The sequence below is a fragment of the Muntiacus reevesi genome, chromosome 7 (genome assembly GCF_963930625.1).
Source record: "Muntiacus reevesi chromosome 7, mMunRee1.1, whole genome shotgun sequence".
Classification (NCBI taxonomy): Eukaryota; Metazoa; Chordata; class Mammalia; order Artiodactyla; family Cervidae; genus Muntiacus; species Muntiacus reevesi.
In genome coordinates, this window is record NC_089255.1 from 14,250,126 (window position 1) to 14,265,518 (window position 15,393).

The 15,393-nt window shown below is 36.3% G+C and overlaps 1 protein-coding gene and 1 long non-coding RNA gene across 2 annotated transcripts in view; one reads left to right on the forward strand and one right to left on the reverse strand.

The window, feature by feature from the left end:
- The window catches only part of LOC136172036 (uncharacterized), a 29,358-nt gene extending 23,738 nt beyond the window's left edge, over positions 1 to 5,620 (reverse strand). The window contains exons 1-2 of the long non-coding RNA XR_010663954.1: positions 5,603 to 5,620; positions 3,106 to 3,220 (exon numbers count right to left, since the gene is read on the reverse strand). This is a non-coding gene — a long non-coding RNA (uncharacterized lncRNA). The remainder of the gene's footprint in view (positions 1 to 3,105; positions 3,221 to 5,602) is intronic.
- A 39-nt stretch (positions 5,621 to 5,659) lies between these two features.
- On the forward strand, positions 5,660 to 10,815 carry C7H15orf61 (chromosome 7 C15orf61 homolog). The gene is made up of 2 exons (XM_065941159.1): positions 5,660 to 6,187; positions 10,592 to 10,815. The coding sequence occupies exons 1-2, from the start codon at positions 5,842 to 5,844 to the stop codon at positions 10,717 to 10,719; spliced, it is 474 nt and encodes a 157-aa protein (XP_065797231.1). The 5' UTR covers positions 5,660 to 5,841; the 3' UTR covers positions 10,720 to 10,815.
- The last annotated feature ends 4,578 nt before the right edge of the window (positions 10,816 to 15,393 follow it).

Genomic DNA, 15,393 nt, shown 5'->3' on the forward strand with positions numbered 1-15,393 from the left:
AACCACTCTTAAAAAATTGTCTTAAAAAAAAAGAACTATAAAAATCAAAGAATGTTTTTTAAAAGAGAATAATTCCAGTCCCCCTTCACACTCCTCCTAGTAACTGTCTCTGCCCACCAGTAGTGATCACTACTCTGTCTTCTAACAGAACAGATGAGTTTAGGTCAGTTTTTATACTTCATGTAAATGAAATCAAACAGTAAATACTTTGACACTTGACTTCTTTCACTATTCCTTATGTTTGTGAGATCCATGCATGCCGTGTGTGACTGTAGATCATTCTTGTTGCTGTGTAGTAGTCTGTCATGTGAATGTGCCATAATTTGTTGTCTGCTCTACTACTGATACGAATTTGAGTACTTTCCTGGTTGAGTACTACAAATATAAATAGTGCTGCAATGAATATTCTACTATATGTCTTTTGAAGAACATATGCACACAATTTCTGTTGGGAATTGCCATGTACTGTTTGTGACCCCATAAACAGTTTTTCAACTGTTTATGTTGAAAATGTTGAAGCCCTAATACCCAATGTGATGGTATTTGGAGATAAGTGGCCATGTGTGAGGAGGGGATAAATGTTAGGTGAAGTCATAAAGGTGTGACCCTATAATAGGCCTGGTACCCTAACTGGAAAAGAGTAAGACACAGGGTTAGCTCTGCCTACCACGGGAGGATTTACAGCAAGAGGGAAACATATGCCAAGAGAAGAACTCTCACAGGGAACTCAACTGGCTGGCACTTGATCCTGGACTTCCCAGTCCCCAGAACTGTGAGAAATAAATGTGTTCTTGGCTAAATCTGGTCTGTGGTATTTTGTGATGGTAGCCTGAGCACACTACCTAGGAGTGGTATGGCTGGGTCATAAGGTATGTATTTACTTAGCTTTAATTAATAAACTGCCAAAAAAATTTCCAAACTGGTTGCCAACCATGTATAAAAGTTCTAACTGCTGCATATCCTTAGTACTTTCTATCTTTTCTACCTTAGCCCACTCCAATGGGTGTGTAATATTTAAGGTAATATATATTTTATTAATAGTTCCCATTTCTCATATGATTAGAGAAACTAAGCACTTTTCCACATTACTGAACATCTAGATGTTCCCCTTTGGGAAGGGTCCATTAAATACTTTGGCCAGCTTTCTATTAAAGTGTCTTTTTAAAATGATTCGTTCTAGATACCAAATGCTTTGTCAGATATATGTAATGCAAATACTTCTCTCACTCTCTTGATTACCTTTTTACTCTCTCAATAATGCCTTTTAATAAACAGAAATTCTTAATTTTAATATATTCCAAACTATCAACTTTGTAGAACTTATTTTTAACATGTTCTGAACATTTGTTATGTCATAAGTGCCTTTAAAACAAAACCAAAACAAAATTCCTTCTTTCTAGGAGCGGCATGATATACCACCCATGCACATGCTAAAATCTGTACAAGGCAGCACTATTTATAGATATTTTTAAGGGGTTCTGTCTAAGGGATAGGTCATCTCTCCATACTTTGTGGAAAACTAAGTATTTGTGCATTTAATGCATTAAATCACTACACACTAAGCAATGTTTTTAAACACTGATTTAGGCTTTTGAATAATAACTTCTAAGTCCCTTTGGGGGCACTTGAAGAATTAGAACTGAAAATTCATTGCTATGAAGAATTAAAACAGAAAAGAAAATCAAGCATCTGATCTGAATTGTAGTTTATTAAGAGATTATCTTATTTCAATTATGGAAGGAGTACTATATAAAGTTAGAAAAGATATCTAGATGTCATGTTCTTCAGCTCTGTATCTTTAGGTTGGGGTAATATTTCATTAAAACACTCTTGAAAACCTAGGTGTGGTACATCATCTATCAGAAATCTTTGGACAAACTTCCTATCTTAGAACAGAAAAGAGACATAATCAAAAGAGCCTTCGATTAGAGAAACCTTTACCACTGATGAGGTTTTTCCAGGAGAGCATCTTCCAACAGAAATCCTTCAGTTCCCTAGCTGTTTTACAAGCCTCCATGAGACAATGCAGTGCTACCTATGTAAATTTCCAGTTCTCTCTTTTTTTTCCATGTATTTTTATTAGTTGGAGGCTAATTACTTTACAAGATTGTAGTGGTTTTTGCCATACATTGACATGAATCAGCCATGGATTTACATGTGTTCCCCATCCTGAACCCCTCTCCCACCTCCCTCCCCATCCCATCCTTCTGGGTCATCCCAGTGCACCAGCCCCGAGCACTTGTCTCATGCATGCAACCTGGACTGGCGATCTGTTTCACACTTGATAATATACATGTTTCGATGCCGTTCTCTCAGATCATCCCACCCTCGCCTTCTCCCAGAGTCCAAAAGTCTGTTCTATACATCTGTGTCTCTTTTTCTGTTTTGCATATAGGGTTATCGTTACCAACTTTCTAAATTCCATATATATGCGTTAGTATACTGTATTGGTCTTTATCTTTCTGGCTTACTTCACTCTGTATAATGGGTTCCAGTTTTATCCATCTCATTAGAACTGATTCAAATGTATTCTTCTTAATGGCTGAGTAATATTCCATTGTGTATATGTACTGTCTCTTTATTGGTGGTTTTTACCTTATATACTACAGAATGTAGAATTTCTCACACTGAATTCAGAGGTTCCCCAAATGTTTGATTCAAATTTTATTTTTTTAAATAATTTTTATATTGTCAAAAGGGAGATGTCAATTTTTTTTAACATGTTACAAACTCCCCATGCATTAATTTGAGGTTAAGTCATTTCAGTATAGATCTCAAAATTCATCTCCACTTGTCATCTTTAGTTGAAGCACATGCCCAAGATTTCAAGGTGAATCACTTAAAAGCCACTCTTACTTATGTATATTTCTCCCAAGAGATCAGGATTTTCTTGATAGTAAACTACCAAAACAAAGGAGTAAGAAATAAACTGTTATTTTTTAAAAAGGAAGAAAAAAAGAAACTATACTCAGGCTACTATAACTGCAACTGTTGTCCATAGCCTCCAACTTTGAAAGATTTTGAGCATAAAACAGCCGGGTCAAGAGTCTACTGGCAGTGGGCCACCCATGGCATCCCAACCGTACTAACTCCTGTTGGTCTTACCTGTGTCTCTGCCAGCCAGTCTCCCTTGATTCCTTCCCATTTCTAAGCTTGGTTCTGCAGACTTCCTATTCATTATTTTAGCTATCCAACTGCCTTCCAATAAATTCCTTTTCTGCTAAAAGCAAAACAAAACAAAGTAAAAACCCAAGACAACAACAAACTAGTCTCATTTAAAGAATTTACCTTTAATATTAAAATTTTGCACTTAATAAATGTTTACTAATAAAACACAAGTTTTCATCTACTTTATAGGTTGGGGTTTTTTGTTTCAAAAAGAACTCCATCTTTTTAAAATTTAATTTGAATTCCTGTAATGGTTACTGCCTTGAAGGCACTGCCATGCAGAGCCACTTAGCCTCAGCACCCGGAGCTCCTGGAAGTTAGAATTAAACAAACACTACTTTCTTTGTAAGCTTCGGCCTTCAAGAACCAGTCACCTCAAGATCTCAACGTCTGATATCAGTTTCAACACACCCGTTCCTAATCACCTTTTTATTGCCTTTGGTGCTGCCTATTGTTGAAGCAGTAGAAACTAGAGATACAACGGCTCTCTTGTCAGGTGTGGTTCTCAGCATTACAGGGATCTATGCTTGTTTGGAGGGTGTGTATAAGCACGAAGAAGAAATGGACAGACGTGACTTTAAAGGGCCCTCCTGAATCAAGCCTTGCCCTGAAAATCTTTGTCCTATTGAGGTTCAGAACTGAGCTTTGGTGTCTGAAAGTTCCCAAGAAAGAGTAAACTGGCTAGTTTCATATTCTTGGTTATTGACTGCACAAACCAATATGATGGAAAAATTGATATATTTGAACAATTGGTATATTGAACAAATTGATAATATTGTGTTAATTGGAAAACAAAATGTTTTCTTCACAACAAACAGTGCACTGAAAAAACATCATCTATAGTATGCATTTGCTAGTTAGAAAGAAGGTCAAACAAGTGAGATGGCTGAAATTTGCATAAGTAATATTTCATAGTTTCATAATTCTCAATAGGAAGGAAACTCTTGCTCAAAATCCTAGGAAACTGTTACTGCTCAGTTATAATCAGTACCTCCTGTATCACTAAGGAGACTTTTCTCCATTATTTTTACTGGATTTTTTCACCTCCCAAGTTAATATTGTACCTAGATATTAAATACAGTTGGTTAAAGATTAAAACTTATCTTTTCTGGGGGAAAAAGTTTAGAGAACGTATTTAATGTATTTAACATTGAAATGGACAAGAGATTTAATGTTTAACAAAGACAAAAATATCTCTATATTAACTGAGCAACATCTCCATGGTGAGAATTACTATATTAAATATAAACCCATTATGTAAAAAGTGTTAAAAATAATGGTACTGAATTTTAAAATGTTAAATATAAACCCATTATAAAAAAAGTTAAAAACGCTTAATTTGAAATCATAGTATTGAATCTCCTTCCAGATTCTTGTCTTAGCCTCCTTCCAACCATTTCTGTGCAAATCTAACTATATCGTGCCTCCCCATAAAATCTTTTAAAAACTTTTATCTAACAGGGAATCCTATAAAGGTAAGGTTTAAATTATCTGCATGACTACAAGGCCCCTAAAATTACTTATCCTATAAGATTTGGCACATGGTTGTGGGTGCTCAATTACGGTTTGTTGAAGGAATCAATAAAAACTGGAGAATATAAGAGTTGCCACACTATCCTCCATTCCCCTTTTCAGCAACAATATTAACATGTTATATCATATATATAATATATGATTTATTTTATATTTTATCATATATAATAATAATTTATATATAATAATTATATATAATTATATATATTATATATGATAATATATAACATGGTTATATGGTGCTTACACATAATGATCTCATTTACATCCAGCACTTTCCAGACACATTTATGTATGGTTTTTTCCCAAACATGAATTTAAGACATGTAAAAGGAAATGCCTCTCTAGAAAACAGATGTATACAAGTTCTTACTCCAAGAAGCTGCAAAACTTGAGAAAAAGTTTTCCTAAAGAGGTTTGATAATGGATGACAGGATTATTAGGGCTTAAAATTAAAAGACTCCCGGTCTGGCCGTTTTCCAGGCTCTGAGGGAGATGGTGGTGCACACTGCATGGAGAGATATAAGGCTTTCTAAAAAACATGCTTTTTTTTTCTGTTGAAATATCTGGGACTTAGTTTTAAAAACACGAAAGAGGGAACCTAAATTGAAAACTGCTCCCCGACTTTACTAGTCAATACAAATCTCGGGACTTGGCTTTTAACTCACTTCCCTGAGGACAACTTCTTCAAGTGTTTCCTCAACACCACCATGAAGGATTTCTTCACTCCACGACTTGGAAGAGATGCGGGCTTGAGTTCTGCCACTCCACTGGGTAAAATTATTTGTTTTAAAGCTTAATTTTCCTCATACCTGAACGAAAAAAACTCACGAATCCCACCCCCACTCCCTCCCTAGGATTATTAACGACTTTATGAGGTCTTTGGTGACGATTTAACTACCTCAGCTAGCTCTCGCCGTCCGGCCCTCCTACCCGCTTCACTCTCTCCCCAGGAAGCCGCGGGACCTTAGTGCGCACGCGCCGCCGCGCCCCGGGGGGCGCTCGCGCACTCGCGCGGCGCCCATTGGGCGTCCCGCTACTAGCCTCGGGGAGCGGGCGCGCGCGCGCCCTTTGGCCCCGCCCCCAGGGGCGCGCGCCCGTAAGGCGGCCGAGGGGCGGGGGGCGCGGGCGAGGCCGGTCATGGAGGCCCTACGGAGGGCCCACGAGGCTGTGCTTCGTCTGCTGTTGTGCCGGCCCTGGGCCGCGGGCGCCGCCTCCCGCCCGAAGCCCCGAGCCTCGGAGGTGCTGACGCGGCACCTGCTGCAGCGGCGCCTGCCTCACTGGACCTCCTTCTGCGTGCCCTACAGCGCAGTCCGGAACGACCAGTTCGGCCTCTCGCACTTCAACTGGCCCGTGCAGGGCGCCAACTACCACGTCCTGCGCACCGGCTGCTTCCCCTTCATCAAGTACCACTGCTCCAAGGCTCCCTGGCAGGACTTGGCCGGGCAGGACCGGTTCTTCACGGCGCTCAAGGTCGTCAACCTCGGTGAGTGGCCCCGGGCCGGTGAAGCACGTCCCGCCGCCGACGGCTCCTCTGTTTGCAAAGCACGCTGACAAACGTTCTGCCCCCGAGGCCGCGACCCGGTCCCGAGATCGGACCGCGCTGGCGCGAGGTTGCCCTGCCCCGGCCCCGCGCAGGCTCGCCCGGGCGCACGCGCTCGCCACGCTTCGCCCAGTGCTGGGGCGTGTCCCAGCCTCTGCCTCCGCGTCCCACCCCCTCTGCAGCCGTGCAGGACCGACCCTGATCCTGGGCTTCTGTATTCCCCGCCCAGCAGGTGCTTGTCAGAGCTAAGTTACTGCTCCTGAATGGTCCCCCGGAAAGTGGGGCTTATTGACAGGCCTGTACAGTGGGACCTCTCTGCATCCGCTCCCGGTGAGAGGGCATTTTTTTCTTACTTCCAGCCCCTCGTTAACTAGAAGGAGCCTTCCATTGGGCAGTAAGAAGGAGGGTGTAGGCCGCTGAAAATGGCTCAAGTTTTTATAAAATGCCTGATTAGATTATATGGCAGGCTTCATTCTCATGAACATCACTTTGTGGGTGCGAACTACTTTTTTAAGTTTCTTTGTTCTCTTTATATGAAGTCCCAGCAAGTTAGTTTTACTAAAACCACTGAAGGTTTTCACTGGCTTCTTCAGATACTAGGCTTAAAAGATATTTAAAAGATTGCCTCTTTAATACTGGTATGTTTTCATGGGAATATTCTAAGTCAGAGTATTTACTCTTGCTGAATGTTTATTATCTTTTAATGACAAGAGGCGTGAACATTGACATGGGTGCATCTTTCATCTTTTATAGGTAAATGAAAAATAGGCCTTAGGATGTTTGAATCTATTAATAACTTATAATCAAATTAATCCATATTTCAGTAACTCAGAATCTAGATGTGCAAGCTAACTCACATTACCCAACCAGTTTTTTGAACCAGAATTAAAGCTCAACCCCTACGCAGCCACACTTTTACTATGTAGTCTTGACAGTTTCTTCAATTTAAATACATCAGGTGTAATTTTTGCTTATAATTACTCACATATGTAAATCATGGGGTTCTGGAGCCATTGCTCCTCTAGTACTGTCCTGAGTTCATCCCATTAAGGAGAAGATTATTTAGCGATGTGTAATCTTTTAAAAGTATGCCTTATTATTTGGCTGATGAACTATATAGAGCATGCCCACTAATTTTGAGGTTGATGTAAAGAAGTTGAAGAGTGTAGTGATTTAGAAAATTCAATCTAGAATTATTTGGAGAGACTAGAGTGATGATTAGATTCAGGAAGAATACATTTGTTTTATTGAATAGCATCTTCAAAAACAGAAAAAAGTCATTCTTCCCAAATGTACAGTTAATACACTTTAATAGGTTAGGAAAAGCATAACTGAAGAGTTGTTGGTAAACTATGTACCCAATGCCTTTTTTTAAAAAGTTTTCCACCATTTAAGAGCACCTTACTGATTAGGACCTAATCTTTTTAGGTAGAAAGAAATCCAAAGAAAATAGGAGGCCCAGAACATTCTCACATAGAAAAGTAGTGTGAGTAGTAAAATCTTAAAAAAGAAACAACAGCTGTAGTTTTTTTTAATGTGTGTGGAAGAGAAAGCTGAATAGTGATTTAATGGTCTTTATGACCTCTTTAAAATTCTAAAAATTCTGTTTAAAAGAGAATAAGAGTTTTAAATTAAACTGAAAGGAAAACTTTCTGCTCAGGTATTTGCTTTAATACAAATTGGCTTATACTGATAAAAGGAGGTGTTTTTTTTTTTTTTCCCCTGGACTTTTTATTCACCAATTTGGTAATGTTTCTTTTGTATTATTGTCTTAGAGGAGGGAATTAGATAATAGGATTCTTTCTTATTCTGTGTTGTGCTATTGCGCCTCTGGACCATGAAGTATATATTCTTTTAAAAAATACTTAGGATTTTATTCCTTCTCTTCCCTTTAAAATGAGTAATTATCAAAGTAATTCATTTTTCAATTTTGTAAATAATAAAGATTTCTCTTTTACCCATTTGTTCCCTTTCTCGCCTGCCTTCCTTTCAATGGAAGCGACATTTTACTGATGGTTTTATCAGCCTGGGTATCCTGCTGGGAAGTAGATTGAGATTTAAGAAAATCAGCTTACCATTGGAATGAATGGGTAATTGGAGACTTGCTACAAAGTTCTAATTTTTTTTAAGTGCTTAATTTGACAGTGGTTTACCTACTGTTCAGCTGACTCAAAATGAATTATTATGCAAAGAACTGAGTTTCACATTCATTTTGATGTTATGATATGTTTCAGTCTAGAAAAAATTTAATTTTTCATCAAACCTTATAGATTTTATACCATATAAGAATATAAAGAAATATAAAGCTATAAAGAAAATTATGGGGTTTTTTAACTGTGTTAATTATGTATGTGGCTAATCTTCACATTTAGTGTATTAGCCTGACTGCATTAAATAAGTAGACTGCAGGATTAAAAAAAAATACAGAATTTCTGACTCCATGTCACATCTCAATCCCCTATCAAACAGCATTAACAATTCCTAGTTGTTTCTTAGTAAGAGCTAATGTAGTTATTAGTAATCCTTGGTCAGTCCTCCATTTTAGCTGAAAAAATATTGACCATTTGTGTGATTTTTTTTTTTAATATGAATATTTTACAGGAAACTGATAAATACTGTAAAAACAAACAATTTTCAGTGTCACCAGCTATTTCTCAACTGAATGTCCTTATCATTGGTTTAAAAGTCATATTTTATTTATTTTACTATTAATATATTTGGAAAATTAGTAATTATTTCTAGAACCTGTTTTTCTCTCCATTGATTTTCACCTTTTGAAGTTGTGATAACATATATTAAAGTTTATTTTTTATTTCAACTGCTCCCTCTTCAGTCACTTCTGCCTGTCTTACTCTTGTTCTCTTGTCCACTTCCCCATTCTACACCCCCACTTGCGCTTTTTTTTCTTTTGGGTTGAATGATTAATAAATAGCTTTATGATGCTAGTTTTTGTGGCTTTTTTGTGACATTCCCTTGAGGCTTTCAGAGATTTGCAGGGAGGTATTCACAAGGCAAAAAAGGCAATATACTGTGAAAAGGTTTCACAGGAGTTCCAGGAAACCCTATGATTATAAAAAGCTGTGACCCAGTATACTCCTAAAAATAGAGAGGTGCCAGTCTGAATGGGGTTTTTTGCCTTATCTCATTGCCAACTAGTGATGCTTCCCCTGATTAATCTTTGGCATCACAGTGGCTGGAATGCAGCTTCAGGGAATAAGCACAAAGTAGTCCATTGAACTTACACAATCAAAAAAGAGCATAACACAGCAAAGATACTCTTACAGAAAAAATAAGAAAAAAATTTAGCAATGTGATTAGTCCTAAGCATGTGTTGATTTCCCTAGTAACTAAAAAGAAAGTGATTTTCCAAATTACAGCTCTTCTTTCAAATTGACATTTTCTGTCCATTTCTGTCCTATGTATGTTCCGCTCATACACAGGAACAGTAAAATTAATATTTGTGCAAAGTATACAATATTTTTATTGATTTTATGTGCCTGTGGTTTTATACATATGTTTTTAATGTTATTAATAGTCATTGATTTTAAATAAGTCCTTACAAAAAATAGGAATTGTGAAAGTTGGTTTTTTTTTTTTTTGGTCCAGCTTACTCTCATGTGCCCATGAGGGGGCTTAATGCAGTCTCTGACTAGTGTATGTTTAGTTGCATGTATCACACATGGCAGCCTATCACAAATGGAAATATTTCAAAGAAGAAATATATTCTTGGAGTCTACTATTAACCTATTTCAAGTAGGTTGAAACAAGATTTTCAAATCAGTTGTAAAACTATGAATGGGATTATTTCTTTCTCATGCTTGTTATTATACCAAAATCTTCCTTAGAATTAGGTTTTGCCTTTGATTTTGAAGACAGCTTTTTGACCGAGTTTGTTTGAAATTGTACAAAAATTATTTTAGCCATCAGTATTACTGTCCAACTTATAGCACAATAAATATGACCTAGTAATTTAAGCTCAAGGCCTATAATGAAGAGCCTCTACAACTAAATAAATGAATATTCTCTGTTTGCTCATTTGTGAAAAGACTATAGAATTACTTCATAATTACTCAGAGGTAATGAATTAATATTTGTAAAGTACTTGAAGTAGTTTACACCAGCCTTATCTATAGTTTTAAAAATCTCTAGGCTCTCACAGTTGTTACTGTGTTTCACAATCACAGATGAAATTGACCTCTTAGGTAGAGTCAATGTTTACTCATATTTTTATAACTTTATAATTTCTTGATGTTGCTAAAGAGTGCTATGTGATTTATACCATGACAAATATGAGTACATGATTAATAAATGTTTATTTCACAAATAACATATTCATTTGTTTTCTAGGTATTCCAACTTTATTATATGGACTTGGCTCCTGGTTATTTGCTAGAGTCACAGAGACTGTGCACACCAGTTATGGACCAATAACAGTTTATTTTCTAAATAAAGAAGATGAAGGAGCCATGTACTGAAAGTGTGCATTGAAGGACATAAATATCAATAGATTTTTTTCTCATGTGTATGTGCAATATTTATTTTTGATCCTTTAAAATAAAACTTTGCAAACACTTTTTTCTTCCTACAGTGTCTGGTTCTTTAAGATGAATCATTGCCCTCAAGAGGCAAAGCTTTTCATACATTGTAATATATTGCATACTCTGTTTAGCCAATGGGAACCACAAACACATAACATTATACCAATTTTTTCCTATAACTAGGTTGAACTAGAGATAAAAAATGATTGTAATTTATAGATTCTGTAGTTCTATATCAACTCTTTGAAAATATAGATATGCACACAAAAAAGGAAGGAGAAAAAGTCTTTAACATTGGAAAAAGTAGAGAATTTTAGAATATATGATGGAGATAACATCAGTGGCAAATCTAAAATTGGTAAGAATTCTAACTGCAACCTGAAATTTAAATAATTCAGCTGCCAGGATTTTAAATGGAAATGTGTTAAAAGCCCTTGTGCCATTTTCCTATATTAGAGGTGTGGGTGGAATGTTGAACCTTCCTATTACCTAAAGAAGCCAATACCACACTAATTTTTTAAATATGATAACAACTCCATTTAATGCAAATGCAGCAAAATAAATGAAATTAAGACTTATTAAAAGTTAAAATAGCATGCTGATAAAGCTGTAAGAACAATTAAGATCTAGAAAGACCCAGAAAAAATAAATTTGGTAACTGTTTAAAAAAGCAATTAGCTGAAATGGTACGTATCCATAGACTTATTGGCCATGGGAAGTGGGCTGAAATTTTAAAGACCTGATGGCAGTTTTGCGTTAGAATTTTATTAAGCTAATTGCATTTTTGAAAGCAAAGTCATTAAAAAAAATTTATCCTTGGGGGTAGTTACAAAATACCCAGACGAATGGTAAATTTCAGAAATTTGGAGTAATTTAGGGAGAACTAAGTAGAACTGTTTAATTTCTAAACCAATGGGTGTTTAAGATTTATGATCTCTCCCATAATTACAAACATGCATTATATATCATTTTATGTTAATGTGTTGCTGATGCTCTGCAACGTTTACACATTTTTATAGCAAAATATTTTATAAAATTCAATCTAGCCAACATTTGGGTGCGTGTTTCTAACAAATCAGGGAAAGCAAGTGGAAGTAATTGAGGTGAAGGTACCAGAATAATGGAAGTAACACAAACTGGCTTCATTAAAGGTAGTCATTTTAAATAAGCTACAGAGAGTGAACTGTTCTTCAAATATATGTAGTGTTCACTTGTCTAAAAGCAATTCTAAATAACGCCTTAATCAAAGAAGTACTTATAGTCCAGAAGAATATACTTGACACTAGTTAAATGAACGGCTTACACAAAGGAGATAGTGTTACATTAAGCTTCATTAATAATAAAACTGACTATTAGCATTTTGCAAGGAAGGCTAGAACTGATTTCCTCTGTAATGGGCAAAGTTAAATAACTATAGCTCATAAGTTTTAAGTCAAATACTGGTCATTCATTGCTGCTGGTCTTGTCAATACTTGCTGTAAAGGTTTGGTCCCCACACAAGGCTGATAAAATGGTTTTTAATTACTAGACTATAAATACAGCTTTTCAGTAAAGTTGCACTTCTTTTCACACTGGCCTGTTTGATTTCTGATAATTTGTACTGCTGACTCTGCTTACCTGTTTTTCAATAGCTACAATCACAGTGACTTCTTGTCCATATGGTGATAGGTAAGTCCCCTTGGAGAGCATCTTTGACAAACTACCCTATTGATCTCTGTAATTCTCTGCTGTTTGCAGCATTAAATAGAGCCTTGATTTCTTGCCTGATGTGCTCACTGTGTAACAATTAAGCAAATGTAATATTTTCTTGTATTACATGAAAATCAATAGACCTCTTGCTCTCATGGAGTTGATCATGGTGAAGGATGAACTCAACAATGGCTAAGGGCATGGTTCAAATATTTAAAATATCACTCCTTGAATTTATGAAGTCTTGTAGTGAACCGTTTAGTCTGAAAAATGCTTCTCATTGAACAGCAATGGTTTAAGGTTTTTTTTGAAGTTGGATATTACATCAAAGTATTGTGGCGTAAAAGGGATAAAATATAAATGTTGGAAGTCAGGAGACTGATTCTATTTTTAGTAACAGTGCTGTCTTACTTTTTGATTTCAGGCTAATAACTCCTCCTTTGTGTCTTAGTTTTTTCTACCTGTAATCTGAGAAGGGCAAAGTAAGAAACCTTTCTACCTTAAAAGTGTATCTTGAATGTGCTTGTAAGCAAATGGCAGTCTTATTTCAGAAATGCTGGTTTTGTAATCCTCATCTTGTTTTCCATTTATGTTTAAAGGGCCTCATCAGGAAAAGGATTTTTAAAGTAGGGTGAGAGGAAGGGAGGAGGAGGCACACTTAAGGCAGTTTGTGCGAGCCTGTCTGCACATGCTGGCTATGCCTGAGATGGGAAGCAGGGTTCAAGTGGACTCTGCCCTTCTGGATAGCAGTTTTCTTACGAGGAGTTGTGGAAACAGACAGCTTTTCTGCATCTACTTCTTTAATGGGATTTTAGTCTTTAATCCAGGCAAAACTTTTAAAAATGAAGATGAAGATTTATTTCAGTTTAAAATCTTGTATCTCTTCCATTGCTACTTCTGTACAAGTCATTGATCAAATGTTGGAAGAAATTTCTAGTCAAAATTTATGCTTCCTGTGTAAGTGGTGAACCACCATAAAGATTCCATAACAGAAAAAAAAAAGAACAACAGATTTTGGGGCAAGAAAGAGGTTGCTAATAATAATAATAAAATCCCTAGTTTCTCAGTGCTAATGTCTTAACACACCAAATTGTACAAATAGTTATAAATTCTTTCATCATATACATGTGCTGTGTTTAGTCGCTCAGTCGTGTCCGACTCTGTGATCCCACGGACTGTAACCCACCAGGCTCCTCTGTCCATAGGATTCTCTAGGCAAGAACACTGGAGTGGGTTGCCATTTCCTTCTCCAGGGGATCTTCCCAACCCAGGGATCGAATCCAGGTCTCCTGCATTGCAGGCGGATTCTTTACCATCTGAGCTACCAGGGAAGTCCATATTCATCACACATTTGGTCACTAATATTTTGCTTATTGTTGGCTTCGGTAGAAATGGAAACATTTTTAATTATTAAAAGCCATATATATTTCTTTTAAAATATACATTTTATCTTGTGTCATTTATATTCACCCAAAACTATAATCACAAAACATCTATAATTCTTCATGAAGTAATGTCTTTTAATTCCATTAAAGAATGAATGTCATTTGAATGAGTAGAGGACCTAAAGACAAGGATCTGGATTTCATTTCATTTAAAAGCTAATACAGATAACAGAAACCTTATCCTAAAGCTAGTGGATTGGGTATCTTCTTTTCTTCAGCACTTAGCATTCAGACAGTAATGATGTTTGGGGCATCTTAACCTAAACCAGTACTTAGCATTACATCTCACCTGGGTCAACAGTCTAGGGTATCAGAGTTAAACTGTGTTACTGTAAATTAATGGAAAATGTAACTGCACTTTGCTGAAAGATCAATGTCCAATAAAGGCTGCACAATCAAATCTTGTTGTAATGATTGAGGTCTTTAATTGCCTTTCAAAGATAAGGTGGTAATCAGCACAGCTTTAACTGATCTTTTTTACTAGTTCAATTACATGCTAATGACTAGTGCCAAGTCAGAATCTTTAACTACTTATACTTATTAAATCTTATGTTAGTAATGAAAAATTACTTTAGCTTACCCAATCGATAGAACACACATCTTAATTACTATATTTCACTTTTATACTATTTTATGTGCTTGACAAATGTTTCACAAGAGTTTTCCCAACAATAACCAGTGTTATTAGTAGTGAGTACAGGCCATAGAGTCTTTTTCTAACAAAAATTAGAGATCAGATAGATACTAAGGGAAAAATTCTGCTTTAAACGAAGTTATGGATAAAATAGTTCCCAATGATGCAAGCTTAGTCATCCAGTGACTTCTGAAAACTGTCTTGCAAATTGAAAGTACTCTTAACACAACTGGGATGAAATAAATCTAGGTTGTTTTTACTAAGTGTATTTCTAAGTTCCGTTAGCTTTCTAGTAAGGAAACTGATTTCATATACAGCCTACTCTAAAAATCCATTTGGGGGAAGGATAAATGTTAGAAAAGGCAAATGACTAAATAAATTGAGGATCATCAAAATTAAAATCTTTTGTGTTTTAAAGGACTATCAAGAAAATGAACAGCTGACATGGTAGAAAATGTCTGCAAATCATATATATGATAAAAGAACTTGTAGCCAAAATATATAAAAAGCTCTTCTAACTCAACAACCCAATTGAAAAATAAATTTGGACAGACATTCCTCCAAAGAAATTATACAAATAGTTACTAAGCATGTGAAAAACATTTAACATTAACCATTAGGGAAATGGGAGCCAAAACCACGATGAGATACAACTTCATACCCACTGGGATGGCTATAATAGTAAGTGTTGGCAAGAAATGTGGAGAATATGGAACCCTCATAACTTGTTAGTGGGAAGGTAAAATAGTGCAGTCACTTTGGAAAAGTTCAGCCATTCCTAAAAATATCAAGTATGAAGTTATCATATTACCCAGTAATTCTGTTCCTAGGATATATACTCGA